This window comes from Acyrthosiphon pisum, chromosome A1 (genome assembly GCF_005508785.2).
Source record: "Acyrthosiphon pisum isolate AL4f chromosome A1, pea_aphid_22Mar2018_4r6ur, whole genome shotgun sequence".
Lineage (NCBI taxonomy): Eukaryota > Metazoa > Arthropoda > Insecta > Hemiptera > Aphididae > Acyrthosiphon > Acyrthosiphon pisum.
The window spans coordinates 142498751-142518827 of NC_042494.1; the positions used below are offsets into that span (position 1 = coordinate 142498751).

Consider the following 20077-nt stretch of genomic DNA (forward strand, 5'->3'; position numbering starts at 1 on the left):
TATTTTTTTGTCATTGTTATTAGTATTTATAGGGTAAAAAAGCGTGAACATTTAATAAAAAGGCTCCAGATATATTGTTACTATAGCAGTTGAAAAATATTAAAAATACATAGGCATAATTTTTTTATAAGCATTTTAAGCTCAAATTTAAAATTTAATAATTATTTTGAAGTTAAAATGTATAAAATATTCAACTTTTATAAATAAGAATTAAAAATTTAAAACAAGATTCCATGTAAATAATTTATATATAATTTACTTTTTTCACAATAATATCATCAAATATAGGTATATATTATATGTTAATATCGTAGGCTGACTGACCATCTTCGCTCAGAGTCGTTTTTCTTATAAAATGATATTATATTATTAAATTTAAATTTAACACCATCCATTACAGTGACCCATGGGTACAAGTGCACTTATAACCTACTGTACAGCAGATCAACACCCACTTCCCCACCTTTTTTACCCTTGACTTCCAAATCAGATCTAATTTAGCACTAACTATACCAGAAATCGTAATTAATGTTAATGATTGAAACTTTACCTATTTGCTATTACTACTCCAAAAGGCGATGTTTCAGACTGAAAAACACACCACAATGTAAATCCGTAAATATTGATTTCTCTGCTCAGAATTTAAAACCAACAAAAAAAGAAACTTTCCTAATAGAAACCATTTTCAATAAATATTGGTTGTACGTAGGAATGTTATTTGAAAGCGATGAAAGAGGCTGTCGTAGCTTATTCATTGCACGATGTGTACGCGATACATAATAAATTACCGATACTAGACACTCCATTGCGAAAAGAACTTCGAAAGGATAGTGCATTATGGAATAAATCAATGATGCGGGCTGCTTCGTTCCTTCGAGATAACTTGCACCAAGCCAACCCTTTGATAGCAGAAATGATCAACATTTGGCACAGAAATTTCGAGTACGTCTGTATAAAAAATATTATTATATAACCATTTGAGATTTATAGCGTTTTTAATGGTCGCTTTTTATTAGCATGCTCAATTGAAAAATCGCTATTGTTTGTTGTTGGTATCGATCGTTTAACTATTAACAATCAATAAAATTATCCTAAGACTTAATAGGTTTTTTAGTAAATACCCACTGATAATGTAAAATAAAGTAGAAAAATTAACATAATTTTTTTTAACATCAAATATATACATTTAGATATCAAAGTAATGTTACTTACCTATTTTTTGAAATGATTTTACATTAATCCCATGTCATATGTCATTCATTATTAACAGACCAACTCAAGTATTTGATTATACAGAAATGGCAGCCAGAGGTATTTTGAAATATACTTTACCCGAATATATGGTCCATGTAGAGAAATGCATTGCTGATGCCAGTGTTTTTATAAGGATCAAATGGTTCGAAAGTGTACAACAATTATTCCAACAAGTAATATTTAACTCTTGGAATAGGTACCACCATATATAAATGTTGATGATTAAATTTAACTTGTAGCATGTAGAGGGTGAATCATAAGCAGTAAATTACTGGGTGGCGTAGCGCTAGAATTTTTGTAAGGAGTGTGTTAATTATAAATATTATACAATGTAATTTACTTAGGTACAAACTATAACTTTGATTTTAATTAACAAAATTATTTATACATCATGTATGTTATAATATTATGTTAATAATAAATTATTATATTTAATTTAATATTTCTTTAAAGTTAAAATTGTGTAATACATTGATATGTCACGACTCAAGAGGGGTGTCTTTACCCCCAAACATCCCCTTGAATACGGTGTCGGCACAGATGCGGTCGGCACAGTTGCGGTCAATACCTTTTAGGTGGCACTTGCGGTCACTGGTTTTACAACACTGACATAATAATATAAAATATTAATATTAATAATAATAATACCTAATATAGTAAAACGTTAACTTGTACTAGAGTAAAACCAAACTTTCCTTCTTTTCTGTTATTTTTATATACGTTTTTATAACGTTATCGATGTTAATGCGATAATAATAATTATTATCGCACATTGCGACTACGGCGGGCAAGTCATGTTTTTCGATACATGTGTTTATCAGTTGTAGACAAAACGTGAAGGGCAACACAGAGTAACAACAAGTAAGAAATGTATTCCGGCACAGATGCAGTAGGCCAAGAAATAGAAATAATCGAAACAACAAAAGATAAGCCTTTAGCAATTTTTAATGGTTATCAATTCAGAAAATACAGACAACATGAAAATGGGACAGTTTGGGTATGTCTGAATGAAAAAAGGATAAGTGTACGGGTCGTATGAGAACTAAAAATTTAGAAATAATTAATTTTTCCGATCATTTATGTAAACCTGATGTGGCAGCAAGCGAAGTAAAAAAACAATTTGATAATGCAAGAAAAAGAGTGCGAGAAGAGTCTTCATATACATCATCTCAAATTTTCCGTCAAGAGATGTCCCCTTTATTCCAAAAAGGCTATGACCACGTTACGAGTATTCCTACTTACGCTTCCGCCAAGACAACTTTAAATAGGATTAAAAAAGGACACTTAGTAATACATTAGATCCAAATTCAAAAAAGAAATAATTATACCCGATGATATTTCACAATTTGGTAACAATTACCAATTTTTATTATTTGACAATGATGTCGAAGAAAGAATTATTGCTTTTTCAAGTAGTGCTCAACGAGAAGCTTCATCTACATATAGAAATTTCTTTTTTGACGGGACTTTTAAAAGTTGTAGCAAACAATTCTTACAAATATACACAATACACGTAAATATTGGTAGCACATCGAGTGAAACAAATGTAATTCCAGAAATTTTTGTTTTGCTTCCAAATAAAACAAAAAATATACATACTCGATTATTTAAACTTATAAAAGAGCATATTCCAAATTTTAACCCCAATATAATTACAATTGATTTTGAAGCAGCAACTATTCAAGCGATTAAAGATGTTTTTCCTAATACTCAAATAAGTAGCTGTAATTATCATTTCAACCAATCTCTATGGCGAAAAGTTCAAAATGTAGGACTGGTAGATGAGTCTAGAGACAATGAAGAAATTCACCTTAATATTAGAATGTGTTCTGCTTTAGCTCTTATTTCACTTCAAGATATTGACGAAGGTTGGCTAATAATTATGGAAAGCAGTCCTAATAATGAAAAACTTAAATTATTTCATGACTATTTTGTAGAACAGTGGCTTGAAAATGAAATAATGTCCAAGAATATATGGAATTGTTACCAAAAAAGACACAGGACAAATAATGTTGTTGAAGATTGGAACAGCAGATTGAACAAACAGATTAATAGACCTCGACCAACTTTTTTAGCTCTATACAAATGTCTTAAATTAGAAGCTGAGCATGGAGACTTATTGTTTAATCGACATTTTTTTAAATTTAGAAGAAGAGAAAAGGAAAAAATGTTGCATGGAATTGGACATTAGAATTGACAAAACATTAAAATCATATAAAGAGGACAGAGACTTAAAAAAATGTCTAAAAATTCTCTCGTTCTTTCAAAAACTTGCTTAATAAACCATTACAATTAACTGACATATCTCAATAAAATTGATGAGTCCATAAATTGATAGTTAAATATCATAATAATTTTTAGTAAAAAATAGTATTTATTTGCAGTAAATATTTAAAAAAAAAACTTTTAAGCACGCCAATAGATATTTTATTTTATTTATTGACAGTCCTAAGTCTGTAAAAGTGCGAAGGAAAGTTGTAGTTTATTGTATTATATTTTATATATTAAAAATATTATTTAAAATTATTATTATTTTTATGTTAGTATTGTAACACCAGTCATAGCTCATAGGTATAAAAAAAGAGTGACCGCAACTGTGCCAACCACATCTATGCCGGAATCTTGAATACGCCACAGACTGTACTTACCGAATATTAAATGATTATTTAATGTTTGGTTTGATTCGTGTTGACTCCAGCCTCCAGACAATTTAAATGGTGTGTTTATGGTTTAAGATTTAAATGTTTAATATAATTTATAATCAATATTTATATAGGTTATATGATGTATATAAAATACGCATTGATTTTACATAATTTGGATAAAATTAGATATTCAAACGTAAAATAATGATTTATCCTCAAACGGTTTGTTGTTGGGTTGTGCCTGATTCTAAAAATATAAATTGTAGGGAAATTAATTGTTCAGAACGTAAAAATTTGGAAAACTTTTTTTCTGAATTATATTTAACGTCAACTGTTAAATAGGCGGAAAACCATTATTATTTCAGGGGCGACTAACATTAATGTTAAACTTCAATCTCACACAACTAAAAAGCTTTTTTTTGTTAATTAATTTTTTTTTTTTGGGGGGGGGGGGGGGGGTGGTTTTGCTTGCTTAGCTGGAAATATTATAATATTAACTGTTTTTGTTTTAGACCAAACTTAGCCGTTTCATACCAAAGAAAGATAACATCAAAAAGCAAACTTCATTTTATAATTGTGTTGCGTATATTATGAAAGTAAAATATGAAGAGTATGTGTACAAAATAATGCACGAATTTACTGAAGTTATGTGCAACCACAAAGTATAAATCAATTTTTCTTAAGTTTTGTGGTTAACTATTTCATTAATTTTTGATTTAGACTAATCCTGGATTTGTAACAGATTTAATATACAGAAATTCGATGATACAATTTTATCCTACTTATCGAAAAATTCGGGATTTTATTATGTCTATTTATGATCAAATCAGGGAAATGGTTATGCATTTGGAACGCCTTGAGCATAGACTATATAAAGATTATCCTTACACAATCAAAATTTTACAAGTACATTATTACATTTTAATACAAAAATACACTGCACACTAATCGTACCTAATCATATTATGTTTCTAAATATATAGGTTAATATAGATATGAATATAGTAAATAAACAACGTGAAAAATTAACTTTGGTTTTGGATGATTTTTGGGTATTGCCAGAATTAGTTATACATGATTTAGATGAACATCTTTATTTAATCAATGGACGAGCTCAAGATGAAATCGATAAATTTCTATCTACTGAACACACAATCGAAGAGTATAAGAAATATGTGATTAATTATCATACAATTTCTTTAGATATACCGGTTGATGTTAGTCCAGAAATAGAAGTTGGAATATTTGAAGTACATCGTAATGATACGATAAAGGCATTATGTAAGCAAGCAGAAAAATTGAAAAATATGATAGTCAGTCGAATGACAAGCACTTATTTAGCAATAGGAAAAAAGTAATTTCGATAATGTCTATATAAGAGTGTATTTAAGATTCTGAGCAGATAAAGGAATATACTTGTTTTTGAAATGATATATTTTTCTTTGGTACTCTTTTGAGCAGAAACAGTCTTTTTTAAAATTGTGAATACTTAGTCTTATGAATTTGACATTTATTTATTGTCTGAGTACTTAGTAGTTTCCTTTTAGCTCGGAATCGTTTTTGAGTTTGATGATGATTTATCCTAACTTAATCAACAATTATTTTTTATGGATTTATCATTATTTGTTATTCTATTACTTATTATTCTTGAGTTAAATATGTTTTCATTATTTTAGATTAAATGAAGAATATGCAACTTTACAAACTGTAGCACTTACTCCACCCAGAAATACTAGAGAACTCGTGAATTTAAAAAAATATATAACAGATGTAAAAAATAATATAATTCCGGAGATGGAAGAACGAGCTAAAGTCGTGCTATCATACGAATTATTTTTGTCAGATTACACTCTATTGACGGGCGTTGAATTAAAACAAAATGGAAAGACTTTTCAGTGGGTAGAACTTATTAATTTTGTTTTTGCGGAAAATACAAAAATGATTGAACAGAAAACCAAACAATTACAAGACTTCTTATTAAATCGTATTTCTAAATTTAAAATTGAGCTAGAAAATTATCAAAATCAAGTGGCTGAGTTTAAACAATTTGGAAACGTTGAGTTGTTATCTGTGTACTTGGAGAAGGCAAATAGTCTAGATGATAAATTAAGTAGTGCTTTAAGTACCAATAGATGGATTTAACGAAGAAGAAAAACATTTTGGATGGAAAGAAAGTTCATATCCCTTAAGGAAAACAGTTAAGTTACTTAAATATTAATTTGTACATAGTTACTTAATGAAATATGTTAATTAAGGTGGCAGAAGCTTTAGCTCCATATAAAAAACTTTATGATAATTGTTCAGAGTTTTTAGAGAATTATGATAAATGGATGAATGCTAAAATATGTACTTACGACCCAGAACAAATTGAACAAGATGTTACTATGTATTACCGTAACATTGTAAAATTAGAACGTACTTTTGTGGATTGTCCTGCACCTTTAGCGATTGCTATAGCGGTAATTAAAATTATTTTCTGTATTTTCAAGTAAAACTGCAAACGAGATTAAGTATACGAAAAAATACATTTGTATTAGGTAAAACAATCTGTTGAAGCGTTTAAAGAACACATGGCTGTAGTTCTGACGTTAGGGAATTTAGGTTTAAAAGATCGCCATTGGGAAAAAATATCTGAAATAATTGGGTTTCCCTTACATCCTAACCAAAATCTTTCACTATCAAAAATTATGGATTATAACTTGGATGAATTTGTGCCGAAATTTGAAGTGGTCAGCGATGGTGCATCTAAAGAAACAGCTTTAGAAAAAAAATTACAAGCAATGGAAGAAGAATGGAAAGATTTATACTTTACTCTAATGCCATATAGGTTAATATCGATTTATTATATATTATGATTGTACTCAACAAACATTACTACGATACTTAATATTTTCTAGGGATTCAGGTACTCATATATTATCTGGTGTAGACGATGTGCAACTGTTGCTTGATGATCATATACTAAAAACTACAACCATGAAAAATTCGCCGTTCATAAAACCGTTTGAAGAGAATATCAAGTAAATTATTTTTATAAATATTTATTTAATATTTATTTAACAAAATGTTTTATTATCATTTATTACCATTCTGATTAGAAATTGGGAAGCAAAATTACATCTCTTAAATGATATATTAGATTACTGGATTAAAGTCCAAATCACTTGGATGTATTTAGAGCCTATATTTTCCTCACCAGACATACAAACTCAAATGCCTGAAGAATCCAGGAGATTTAATGTCGTCGATAAAGTATTCATTTTAGTATATATTAAAAACTTTTAATGTATTTCAAAAATATTCTGATTTTAGGTTTGGAGAGACATGATCAAAGAAGCACAAAAAATAAAAAAAGTTATATTGTCTATAAATATTGATAAACTTTTAGACAAATTAAAGAAAAGCAATAGTTTATTGGAGTTGATTCAAAAAGGTCTTAATGATTATTTAGAAAAGAAACGATTGTACTTCCCTAGATTCTTTTTCTTATCAAATGATGAACTTCTTGAGATTCTATCTGAAACTAAAGATCCAACGAGAGTGCAACCACATTTAAAAAAGTGTTTTGAAGGAATTGCCAAGTTAAAGTTTACCGTTGAACAAGATGTAATTAGTATGATATCTAGCGAAGAAGAAATTGTACACTTATCAATGGTTGTAGACACTGCAAGAGCTAGAGGTCAAGTTGAAAAATGGCTTGTAGATTTAGAAATATCCATGAAATTGACTGTACGTGAAGTAATTGAAAAAGCATTAATTGCATATAAAAATACTTTAAGGCAAGAATGGGTCATACAGTGGCCTGGACAAGCTGTCCTAGCTGTTTCTTGCACACATTGGACATCCGAAGTCTCACAAGCTATCTTACGCTATCCTCGAGGTTTACCTCGATATTTGATGAAGTGCAATGATCAAATAGACAAAATAGTCAAATTAGTTCGAGGCGTTTTATCTCAACAAACTCGTTTAACTTTAGGTTAGATTTCAAACTAAATAAAGAAGAGAATAAAGTAGGTATTTATTTTATTTTTATTAAAGGAGCTTTAGTTGTAATGGATGTTCACGCGAAAGATGTCGTGGAAGATATGGCTAAAAAAGATGTTCATAAGACAAATGATTTCAATTGGCTTTGTCAATTGCGATATTATTGGATAGTAAGAATATATTAACTTTCATGAATAAAATATTAATAAATAAAAGTAAATATTTTAGGGAGACGATTTGGACGCATTTATGATTAACGCTTCTTTAAGATATGGTTATGAATATCTTGGCAATTCTCCAAGACTAGTAATTACACCACTAACCGATCGTTGTTATCGTACTTTATTTTGTGCTTTACAACTGAACTTGGGAGGTGCACCGGAAGGACCAGCTGGTACTGGAAAAACAGAGACTATTAAAGATTTAGCAAAAGCAGTATCCAAACAATGTGTCGTATTTAATTGTTCAGATAGCATGGATTACATTGGCTTAGGAAAGTTTTTTAAAGTAAGATGAAGGAGATAGAATATTAACGCATTTTATGATTATTATTTCGTTAAAGGGTTTATTGTCTTGTGGTGCATGGGCGTGTTTTGATGAATTCAATCGTATCGAGTTAGAAGTATTATCGGTTGTTGCTCAACAAATATTAACCATTCAACGTGGTATACAAGCAGATCTAACTAAAATACATTTTGAAGGTTCTTCATTAATATTAGATAAAACCTGTGCTGTATTTATTACCATGAACCCTGGATATGCTGGACGTTCAGAATTGCCTGATAATTTAAAAGTAGGAACGCATTTATATAAATTGGTTGGGTTATGAATCAGTAATCAGATTCATTTTTAGATAACTTATTTATAATTACATTAAATTATTTTAAACAGGCGTTATTTCGTCCAGTAGCAATGATGGTACCAGATTATGCACTCATATCTGAAATAGTTTTGTACTCTCAAGGATTTAATTCAGCACGGTCGTTATCTGTAAAAATAGTGGTGACTTATAAACTGTGTTCTGAACAACTTTCATCACAGAATCATTATGACTATGGTTAGTAAAATCGATAGACTAAAATCCATAAATATTTTAAAATAAACGTAATTGTAGGAATGAGAGCTGTGAAAACAGTTTTAACAGCGGCTGGTAATTTAAAATTAAAGTATCCCGAAGAAGACGAAAACATACTTATTTTGCGGTCTATCAATGATGTCAACTTACCAAAATTTCTTGGACATGATATCCCTCTTTTTAAAGTAAAAAAAAAATGTTATTAGGTGTACAGGTTGATTATTTTATCATAAAATATACATTTTAATTTATTCGGTGATTCTTTTATTGAAGACAACTTATTATTTCCTAAACGATAAACATTATTCAAAATATCTTTTTACACAATTTAAGATTTCTATACATAAAATACATTATTTTTAAAGATTTTTATTTTTCGACTGCATCAACAATATGCATTTAAAATTTTATAATCCATAGAAAAACATATTTCGGAATACTTTGACACATAAAAATCGAATTTTGGATGAGTAGTTTATGTGTTATAATGTATACTAGATAAGCGGAATTAAGTGCAGAGCGCAGGGATAACCTGCAAAATGATGGTCACTAATCATCTCTAAATAATTGACTACTAGTCTGAATTTTGTTTTTTATACATCAAAAAATATACGCCAAATACAAATATGCTTCGAATATTTAAATAAAAATTGTATAATGTTGTGATTCAAAAATGTAAAACTTAAAAAATGATAACCGTACATTTTTTCAAATATTTTGTTTAGAAACTATTTATAATTAAGTAAATTTCAAATACATTAATAGCTTTTTGAAACATTGAATGTTTTATGTCAATGAATCGAATTGTATATATATAATTTTTCTTTAATCATTGTGATTAAAATATTTTAAATATACTTAAATAGTTATTGTGTAGGTATAGATTAGTATAATACTATAATATTATTATAAGTTTAAAAAAAAAAAATTATATATTATGATAAAAAAATCATTCTAAATTACCTACATCCTAATTTAAAAGTTATAAAAATTATTGTTATACAATTATTTTCAGGGATTAGTATCAGATTTATTTCCCGGTATTGTGCTACCACAACCAGATTATGAAATATTAAATATGTGTATTGAAGAATCGTGTGCAAAATTAAATCTTCAGTGTACATCGTACTTCTTAGAGAAAATACAACAAATTTATGAAATGATGATTGTAAGGCATGGCTTTATGATAGTAGGACTGCCATTTAGTGGTAAAACTTCGGCATATAGAGTACTTGCCGGTGCATTAGCAATTATTGAAGAAAAGGTACATAAATCAACTATGTCGAATCCAAATATCTAATTTGTGATATATCCAAATATCTTATGTATCTAACATAAGTTCCCTATTTTTAAATCTTTTAAAGATTAAACCACAGTAATATTATATTTTAGTACTTCAATTTATATTCCTCGAATAATTAGTAATTAAGTAAATATGTAACCATAAGTAACAATCCAAATTCCTTATTATGATGGTTTGCACAGAGATAAAATAATTAATTATCTTAAAATTATATAACTTCTTTTCTATCACACTACCACCGTATAGCTTATAATAATGTACTGTATTAGATTAATAATTTAGTTTGTTTTGTTAGAAATTAATGGATGAACACAAAGTTGAAATTATGGTTATTAATCCAAAGTCAATAACTTTGGGTCAGTTGTATGGGCAATTTGATATGATATCACATGAGTGGTTTGATGGTATTATAGCGGTTGGATTCCGACAATTTGCTTCATCTGAAAACTTAAATAGAAAATGGCTGTTGTTTGATGGTCCAGTTGATGCAATATGGATTGAAAGTATGAATACGGTACTCGACGACAACAAAAAACTGTGCTTAATATCTGGTGAAATCATTCAACTTGCTAACACAACCAATTTAATATTTGAGCCAATGGATTTAGATGTAGCATCTCCTGCAACGGTAAACATTTTGTTCGGAACAAATCAAATTATATTATTATTTGTGCCAGGTTTCAATTGTTCTCTAAAAATACCGCAAAAATAATTTTTCTGATAGGTATCTAGATGTGGAATGATTTTAATGGAACCAAGTGCTTTAGGTTGGGAATGTTTATTGCAATCGTGGATTAAACAGTTATCATCAAACATAACTACTCATTACAAACAAATGTTGCAATCACTTATTTTGAGATTTAGCTATCCGATTTTATACTTCATAAGACGATGCAATATTACAGTAATACTTAAAACAAATAATTTTAATTTTTACTTTATGTTATGATTTTTATTTAGGAAGTTTTTCCGTCTAACGATTCAAATCTTATTAGATCATTAACAAATATTTGTGAAACGTTTATGGATTTATATAGTAATGAAGAGCACATGAAGACCGTTTCACAATCTGACCTTAGAGCTCAGCTTGAAGTAATTTTAAATTATATAAAAAATTGTTTAATACAATATAAAAATTAAATTTTTCAGGGTATGTTTTTCTTTTCATGTATTTGGTCAATGGGGGCAACTCTTGATGCCCAGAGTCGAGCCAAATTTAATATTTTGTTTCGCGCATTATTGGAAAACAAATTTCCTAATAAAGTCGCCCGATCTTTCAAATTACCTACTGAATTATGTTCTTCACCGAAAAAATCTTACACAAATTTTCCTCCTAAAGAATATTCAGTCTTCGATTATAGATTTATTCTAGAGGGTCAAGGTAAAGGAGAGTGGAAGTTGTGGTCAGATTATGTAACAGAAGCACCACCTATACCTCAAGGCATACCTTTCAATGATATTTTAGTGCCAACAATTGATGTAATTAGACATCAAGTGATTATGTCAATGTTGATTACACATCATTTACCAATGATGACGGTAGGAAAAACTGGAACTGGAAAATCAACATACACCATGGTAATAAATACATTAATGTATTATGTATATTTAAAAAGATAAAGATAAAGATTTAGATATTGTATATTACATAATTTATATATATATTTTTTATTATTTTATTTTTTCAGAATTACTTATTCAAAAAAATCGATAAAACTTTATATCAATCATCATTTATTAATTTCTCAGCCCATACATCAGCTAATTTAACACAAGATATAATTATGAATAAGCTGATCAAGAGAAGACGAGGGATATTTGGTCCTCCAGTTGGTACAAAGTGTATTATCTTTATTGACGACATTAGCATGCCTCAAAAAGAATATTATGGAGCACAGCCACCCATTGAACTTTTAAGGCAGTTCTTAGATAAATTTCCATGGTATGATCGTAAAGAGCTTGTACCAATGGCTCTGCAAGATGTATTATTAGTCTGTGCTATGGGTCCACCATCGACAGGAAATTCAGTATCTCCAAGGTTTAGTCGACATTTTAATATTGTTGTTATCAATGCGTTTGATGATTCAACCATGGTATCGATTTTTAGTAAAATACTATTATGGCACTTAGATACAAGGTTTGGAAATTTAAAGAATTTATAAATTATAAATGTTTCTACTATAATTTGTTTTATATTTAGAGGTTTTAGCAGAGAGTTTGATTCGTGCATGCATCAATTAGTTAATTCAACATTGGAACTTCATAAGAAAAGCATCATTCATCTACTTCCAACGCCTTCTAAATCACATTATTTATTCAATTTGAGAGATTTTTCAAAAGTCATGCAGGTTCAAATATTAATAAAAAATTTAAATAAACAATAAGCTTGAGATAAGTAACATGAATATTATTTTAAGGGGGTTATGTTTTCTGTTCCTGAAACTATTGAAGATGCCATTGCTATGAAACGACTCTGGATACACGAAATTCTTAGGGTATATTATGATCGATTGGTAGATGACTCCGACTGTTCGTGGTTTTTTCAAAACCTAAGTGCAGTCTGTAAAGGGATTCTAAAAGAAAATATAAATGATATATTCAGTCACTTAATTAATGGGCCAAATAAAAATGTAAATTTAATATTAAATTAATGTATGAATTAAATATACAACTAAAATATACTATCAAATTATAGGTTGGACAAAATGAATTACGACAGTTAATTTATTGTGATTTTTCCAATCCCAAAGCTGACACTAGAAATTATATGGAAGTACACAATTTAAATAATCTTAGATTAATCGTTGAAGGATACTTAAATGAATTTAATAATATGAGCAAGAAACCAATGCATCTAGTTTTATTTAGATTTGCTATTGAACATCTTTCAAGGATTTGTCGAATTCTCAAGCAACCTCGAGGACATGCTTTACTAGTCGGATTGGGGGGATCAGGCCGACAGTCACTAACAAGACTTGCTGCTCACATATCCGAATATGAATTGTTTCAGGTTCGACAATTGAAATTATATTTTATAATTTTTTAATATGCATTGTAAAATGTAGGTACAAATGACACGCCTGTATGGAACTAATGAATGGCAAGAAGATTTGAAAAATATTCTTGGGCGTGCAGTATCTAGTTTAGACCAGCATGTTGTATTTTTATTCAACGACTCCGAAGTAAATTGTATTTATTTATTTTTATGTATAGTATATATGAAAACGATAATTTATAAAACATATAATAACCATAATTGGAGTAATTGGTAATGACTAATGAATTGTAATATATAATTATGAGAAATTGAAGGCTTTGGAGCGTGCAATGATTCTGCGCGTCCTCCATAGAGTGAGGTTACAACTTACAAGTGAGATGATAGGGAACTAGGAATAAAACCCCTAACAAAGATATTTGGACCATCAATCGATCCATTAAACAAGGATATGGTGAAGTTAAAGTCAGTTTCCATCGTAAGAGAAGGATAGAGAGTTTTTACAATTTGAGTGGCCCCTTTGGTGGAAATCGGGGGGGGGGGGGCTTTGAGAGGGCTCGGAACACGATAATATCTCTAATACGATATGTTATTTACAAAATAATTGGTCGCCAGTCACTGGATGAGTTGTTTTCAGTATGTATTGTGTTACATAATGGATTGTGAATTGTGATAAGTGAGGCCTTTGCCGCCGCTGACGGACCGTATGTCCAACAGGCTCGGACCCCCACCCCACCTCTTCATGTGGCTGTGTAAAGTGACTGGTAGGATATTCTTGTGAGTAGTTACGAATGCTATGGACCTTGTCAAAGTCTTTGAGAGTATATGTGATAAAGAAGGAGGCAGGTTTAGAAGAATGGAAGCAAAGGATAAAAATTTGAGTACTTAATATTAATAGTCACATTTTTAAGATTTAATTTTGTAGGTATTTAAAACTCTTTCGCAAAAACATGATTATGATTTGACATCTGTTTAGATTAAAATGGAAAGTATGGTAGAAGATATAAATAACTTATTAAATTCAGGGGAAGTACCAAATTTGTATACAGTAGAAGAAAAGATAGAATTGTGCGATAAAATCCTTGTTATAGATAAGCAGCGTGACAAATCAATACAGGTATATGTAAATTATATGTTAGAATTTAGTGGCTGCTATTCTAAAAATAAGTATTAATGATGATATTTTTGGAGACCCATCCACCACCTTTATACCATCATCTCGAGAATTACAAAGTAATCATTAATAATTTAAAAATATTTGGAACTAACCATTAAACTCTTAGTACTTACTCAAATCTGAAACCTAGCAAATCAATTTTGTATGTATCTTGAAGGCAACATTTAAACCATAGGATAGCAGCCACCACTGTTTGAGTTACGTAATAATGTATATGTTTTTTATTTATTTTAAATACTAAGCATCATTGTTTTTATTAGACTGATGGTAGTATGTCTGCTGTATTTAACTATTTTATTCAAATTGTGAAAGAACAACTGCATGTAGTATTAGCTTTCAGTCCAATTGGAAGCGATTTTCGTACAAGAATAAGAAAGTTTCCTTCATTAGTTCAATGTTGTACAATTAATTGGTTTCAGGTAAAGATTTATTTATTTATTTATTTCGATAGCACAAAAAATAGGTATCTACTCTATTACCATTTGTTGTTATTATTATTTAATATTTAGCAGGCTCGTTTGATTTTTCTTTATATTATATAATATATAACTACAGATGCAAATTATTTTAAAATGTGTATTTGTATTACGTATTTGTTTTATTTGATTTAATATATTACACTTAACTCATTGATAGATTAAATTACTAAATTACGTTTATCTATAGAACTGGCCATCAGATGCTTTGTTGGCTGTAGCTAAAAATTGCTTAGATGCAATTGATTTAACTGAACATGAACGAAATGTTTGCGTTACTATGTGCCAAAAGTTTCATTTAACGTCTCAACATTTATCAGTCGAATTTGAAGTTAGATCACAACGTAAGACTTATGTTACACCTACGTTATATTTAGAACTAATGTCTACTTTTAAAGATCTATTGGGGGAAAAAAGACAGTAAGTTCATTATTTTAAACAAATAATTGTTTATTATATCGAAAAAAATTTATCAGGGAGATTTTAATGGGAAAACGTCGATATGAAGTAGGGTTAGAAAAATTGCAAACTGCTGCTGATGATATATCAATAATGCAAGAAGAATTAAAAGACTTGCAACCAAAAATTATGGTTGCCGGAGCTGAGGTAAAAGTTATAATGCAAAAAGTGGAAAAAGAAAACCAAGAGATTTCCAAAGTGAAACAAATAATTAAAAAAGATGAAGAAGAAGCTCAGGAAACAGCAGAAGGAGCGCAAAAGATCAAAGACGAGTGTGATCTTCACATGGAAGCTGCAAGACCTGCATTAAATAATGCATTAGCAGCACTAAATACCTTGACACCCAATGACATAACTTTTGTAAAATCCATGAAAAATCCACCAAGACCGGTCAAATTAGCCATGGAAGCGGTTTGCATTATCAAAGACGTGAAACCTGAAAAAATCTTAGATCCAACTACTGGAAAAACATCAGAAGATTATTGGGTACCATCGAAAAAACTTCTAAACGATATAAAATTTTTAGAGCATTTAATCAATTTTGATAAAGATAATATTCCACCAAGAATAATGAAAGTCATCAATGAAAAATATATAAACAACCCTGAATTTGACCCTAATAAAATAAAATATGCTTCGGTAGCTGCTGAAGGATTATGTAAATGGGTAATAGCCATGTCAAGTTATGATGTCGTAGCAAAAGAAGTTGCACCAAAAAAATTAGCACTTGCAGAAGCTGAGACAGTATATAATAATGCAATGAGTGCACTAAATAGTAAACGTGAACAACTTACTGAAGTTGAAAAAAAAATGAAAGCTGTTCAAGATGATCTTGAAGAAAATGAACGCAAAATGAAAGCATTTCAGGATGAAGCTAATAATGTGCAATTGAAACTTCAACGAGCTGAAGAGTTAATTGGTGGTTTAGGTGGTGAAAAACAACGATGGGCACAAATGGCCATAGATCTTGGAAAGTCGTATTTAAATCTTACAGGTTAATAAGACAATTCATAAAATAATTGGTTTCAAAATTGTAATTAAACTTATTTTTAGGAGATATATTATTAAGTTCTGGTATCATTGCATATTTGGGTCCATTTACTATGGATTTCCGAAATAAACAAATAAAACAATGGCTTCAAGATATAGTCAATAATGATTTAGTGTGTGCTAAAAATTATCAACTAAGTACTGTTCTAGGAAATCCAGTAGATATCAGAGCATGGAACATAGCTGGACTACCTACAGACTCATTTTCTACAGATAATGGAATCATTGTCTTGTAAGTTAATTTCTTAATAAGTATTAAAAATTAGTAAATAAGTATATTATATTATAATCAATTATAGATTGAATTGTTTTGCCGTAGAAATTCTAGACGATCTGCACTTATGATTGATCCTCAATCTCAAGCAAATAAATGGATAAAAAATATGGAGGCCGATAATTCATTAAGTATTATACGGTTCACTACTCCGAATTATACAAAAATATTGGAACATGCTATAGCCAATGGAACACCTGTAATAATATAATTGAAAACAATTACTATCATTTAAATAATTGCGTAATAATACCATAAAAAAATAACAGGTACTATTGGAAAATATTTACGAAGAATTAGATCCCGTTTTGGACCCCGTGTTATTATCTCAAGTGTTTATATGTGGAGGTACATATTGTTTAAAATTAGGAGAAACAATTGTTGAGTTCAATGATCGCTTCAGGTAATAATACGTATAATTGTTTTGCTTTTTATTACCTATCACAATGATATTATATTAAACATTAATACATTAGGAAGTATTAGTACCAAATATCGGTTTTTATAATGTTTATACATTTAGGCTTTACATTACAACAAAACTTAGAAATCCTCACTACTTGCCAGATATATCAGTTAAAGTAGTTCTTTTAAACTTTGTCATAACTCCAATTGGATTTGAAGATCAGTTATTAGGTGTAGTCGTTACTAAAGATAGACCTGATTTAGAAGCAGAAAAAAATCAACTTATAATACAAGGAGCTGAAAATGCCAAGTAAAAACAACAATTTAAATTTTTCATTTGTAATGATTATAAATAAATAAACATTGTGTCTGTACCGTTTGTAGATTATTAAAAGATATTGAAGATAAAATTTTGCAAGTTTTAAGTTCTTCTGAGGGAAATATCTTAGAAGACGAAGAAGCTGTAAATATATTGAGTTCGTCAAAAACTCTTGCTAATGAAATCGAAGTTAAACAATCTAAGGCGAAAATTACTGAACGAACAATCGATAAAACTAGACACCAATATAAACCTGTTGCTACATATTCTACAACACTGTTTTTTATAATTGATTCACTGGCTAACATTGATCCAATGTATCAATATTCACTAACATGGTTTATAAATTTATTTGTAATGGCTATAGAAAATAGTTCTAAATATGAAAAAATTGAAGAACGTACAAAAGCACTAATAAATTATTTCACTTATTCTTTGTATGTCAATATATGCAGAAGTTTATTCGAAAAAGTTATTACTCAGTTTTATTTTGAATGTCAGACTATTTACAATAATTGATGTATTTTGTTTTTATAGGATAAACTTCTATTTTCGTTAATTATGGCTGTTAGACTATCGTCAGAAATAAACCCAGAGGAATGGATTTTTTTTTTGACCGGAGGCGTAAACTTAGATAATCAAATAACAAATAAAATTAGTTGGCTACAAGACATAAGATGGGATGAACTTTGCAGACTTGATAACCTACCATCATTTAAAGTATGCAGTTAAACTTTTCAGGATTATTATTTAAGCAATGTTTTCAAGTCAAATAGTCTAAACGCGCATTCTATAAAATATGTACTAAAAATTATATTACTTAATATATCATTAGATAAGTAGGGACTAGTTAGCGTATATAATAGTATTGGTCTTCTGTGTTTTTTTTTTAATTCTGGGTATCCTTAATACGCACGACACTGTGAATTACGAATAGGTACAATCAAAGTAACACTAGTAACAAAAAAAACAGACCGTTGCAAATATGAAACAAATTGTTCATAACAAAAAAAAAAAATTATAAAAATGAAATAGGTAAGAACTATCTAGTTAATACTATTATTGTCTAAATATATTAAGTATTTAAGTAGATCACTGGAATATAGTCCTAGTCAGTACCTACCTGTTACTTCTAAGGCTATAAATCGTAACATAGGTAGGTAATATAATAATAAAGTGGCTTGGCTTGGCGCGTTATGCGAATGAGAGTAAGTAACACCCGCTGCTCCTAGTTCCCGGATGGGTGACCACCGTGGTTCGTAGTAGTAAAAACCTTGCCACACATACACCATACACGTGTTTGCTTACCTACCATATCAAACGTACTATAACATTTCGTACCAACCTTACCAATCACAGTTTATAATCTTTTATAACAGCTAATAGCCAGTGACCGGGCTTAAGTTTAAAAAAAAAATAATAATAATATTGGCGATTGAAAGTGATAAGATGTAACGGGGACGCTGTGTATCATTTATATGTTATTTTACTAGTTGCCCGTTACAAATCCACCCCCTGCCATCCTGATAATATATTATAAGCTATAGCTTCCAATCGCCAATAATATACTAATTACCATCATATAATAAACTTTATTTATTATGTCATGTAATAACTAACTATTATGTATAACTAATAAGTAATAACTATTTATGAATTAATAATGATGCAGATTTCCGATAACCGAATAATACCTATATTTAACAGATAATAATTAATCACTACCATTATTAATTTATAAAAGGCTTAACATAATTGTGGGACTGCGGTGTACCTAATATTACATATTATTATACATTTATATTTTATACTATCATTGTTTCAACAGTTTAATTATTATTTGTTAATCTTACTAACTTCTCCTTTAATTGAAAAAAAATATTATAAAACTTTGTTACACTATCACTTATATTATTATTTTAATAATGTTTTCTGAATGATGTTTATTTATATAAAATATGTTAAATAACTAATTTGATTAATTCGAACATAATAGCCAATGGAGATTATTGATTTAGAGAAAATCACATATATAACCCATTTTTTAAAAAATATTTATTACGTTTTGTACTGAGAGAAAATTATAGGAATTTCGGAATTTTCTAATTTTGGTTAATTTTTACTTACGAATTTAAGAAAAAATTAGATATTCTAAACATGGGCTTGCGACCATTCTTTAACCTAAAATTTCAAAATTAAAGGATTTAAGAGTTGATTTTGAGAACAATGAAGATAAATGGAAACTAATTTATGATTCACCTGAACCACATTTGATTGATTTTCCGGAACCTTGGAACACGGATTTGAATTATTTTCAAAAATGCATCGTATTACGGATCATTAGATATGACAAAATATTACCTGCACTTCAATACTTTATATCAAGTACCTATATTGAAACTTAATTATTTATACAAAATATATAAACGTCTTTTACACTTATTTTTAGATGAATCAATTTTGGAAAGTAAATATGTTGAACCACCGCCGTTTGATTTGGCTGCATCTTTTGAAAGTTCAAATTGTGTGACTCCTTTAATATTTATACTAACTCCTGGCGCTGATCCTACATCAATGTTGATTAAATATGCTGAAAAAATGGTAAATTTAACAATTGCTTTACAATGAACTTTAATCCTTGTTCCTTATACATAATATAGA

The 20077-nt window shown here is 29.1% G+C and overlaps 1 protein-coding gene and 1 pseudogene across 1 annotated transcript; both read left to right on the forward strand.

Annotated features, from left to right (window-relative positions):
- Positions 1-367: 367 nt before the first annotated feature.
- On the forward strand, positions 368-1514 carry LOC103309015 (dynein heavy chain 7, axonemal-like). Its single transcript, XM_029486373.1, has 3 exons — positions 368-942; positions 1271-1427; positions 1494-1514. Exons 1-3 carry the CDS (start codon positions 728-730, stop codon positions 1512-1514), a joined length of 393 nt encoding a protein of 130 aa, XP_029342233.1. The 5' UTR covers positions 368-727.
- A 3111-nt stretch (positions 1515-4625) lies between these two features.
- LOC100165046 lies at positions 4626-20077 on the forward strand (annotated as a pseudogene).

Excerpts from the sequence above, each read along its gene's own strand:
- LOC103309015 (XM_029486373.1), top strand. The coding sequence starts at position 728 with ATGAAAGAGGCTGTCGTAGCTTATTCATTGCACGATGTGTACGCGATA. Across the intron at positions 943-1,270 it reads ATTTGGCACAGAAATTTCGA|ACCAACTCAAGTATTTGATT; the intron begins GTACGTCTGTAT and ends CATTATTAACAG. Across the intron at positions 1,428-1,493 it reads TACAACAATTATTCCAACAA|CATGTAGAGGGTGAATCATA; the intron begins GTAATATTTAAC and ends TTTAACTTGTAG.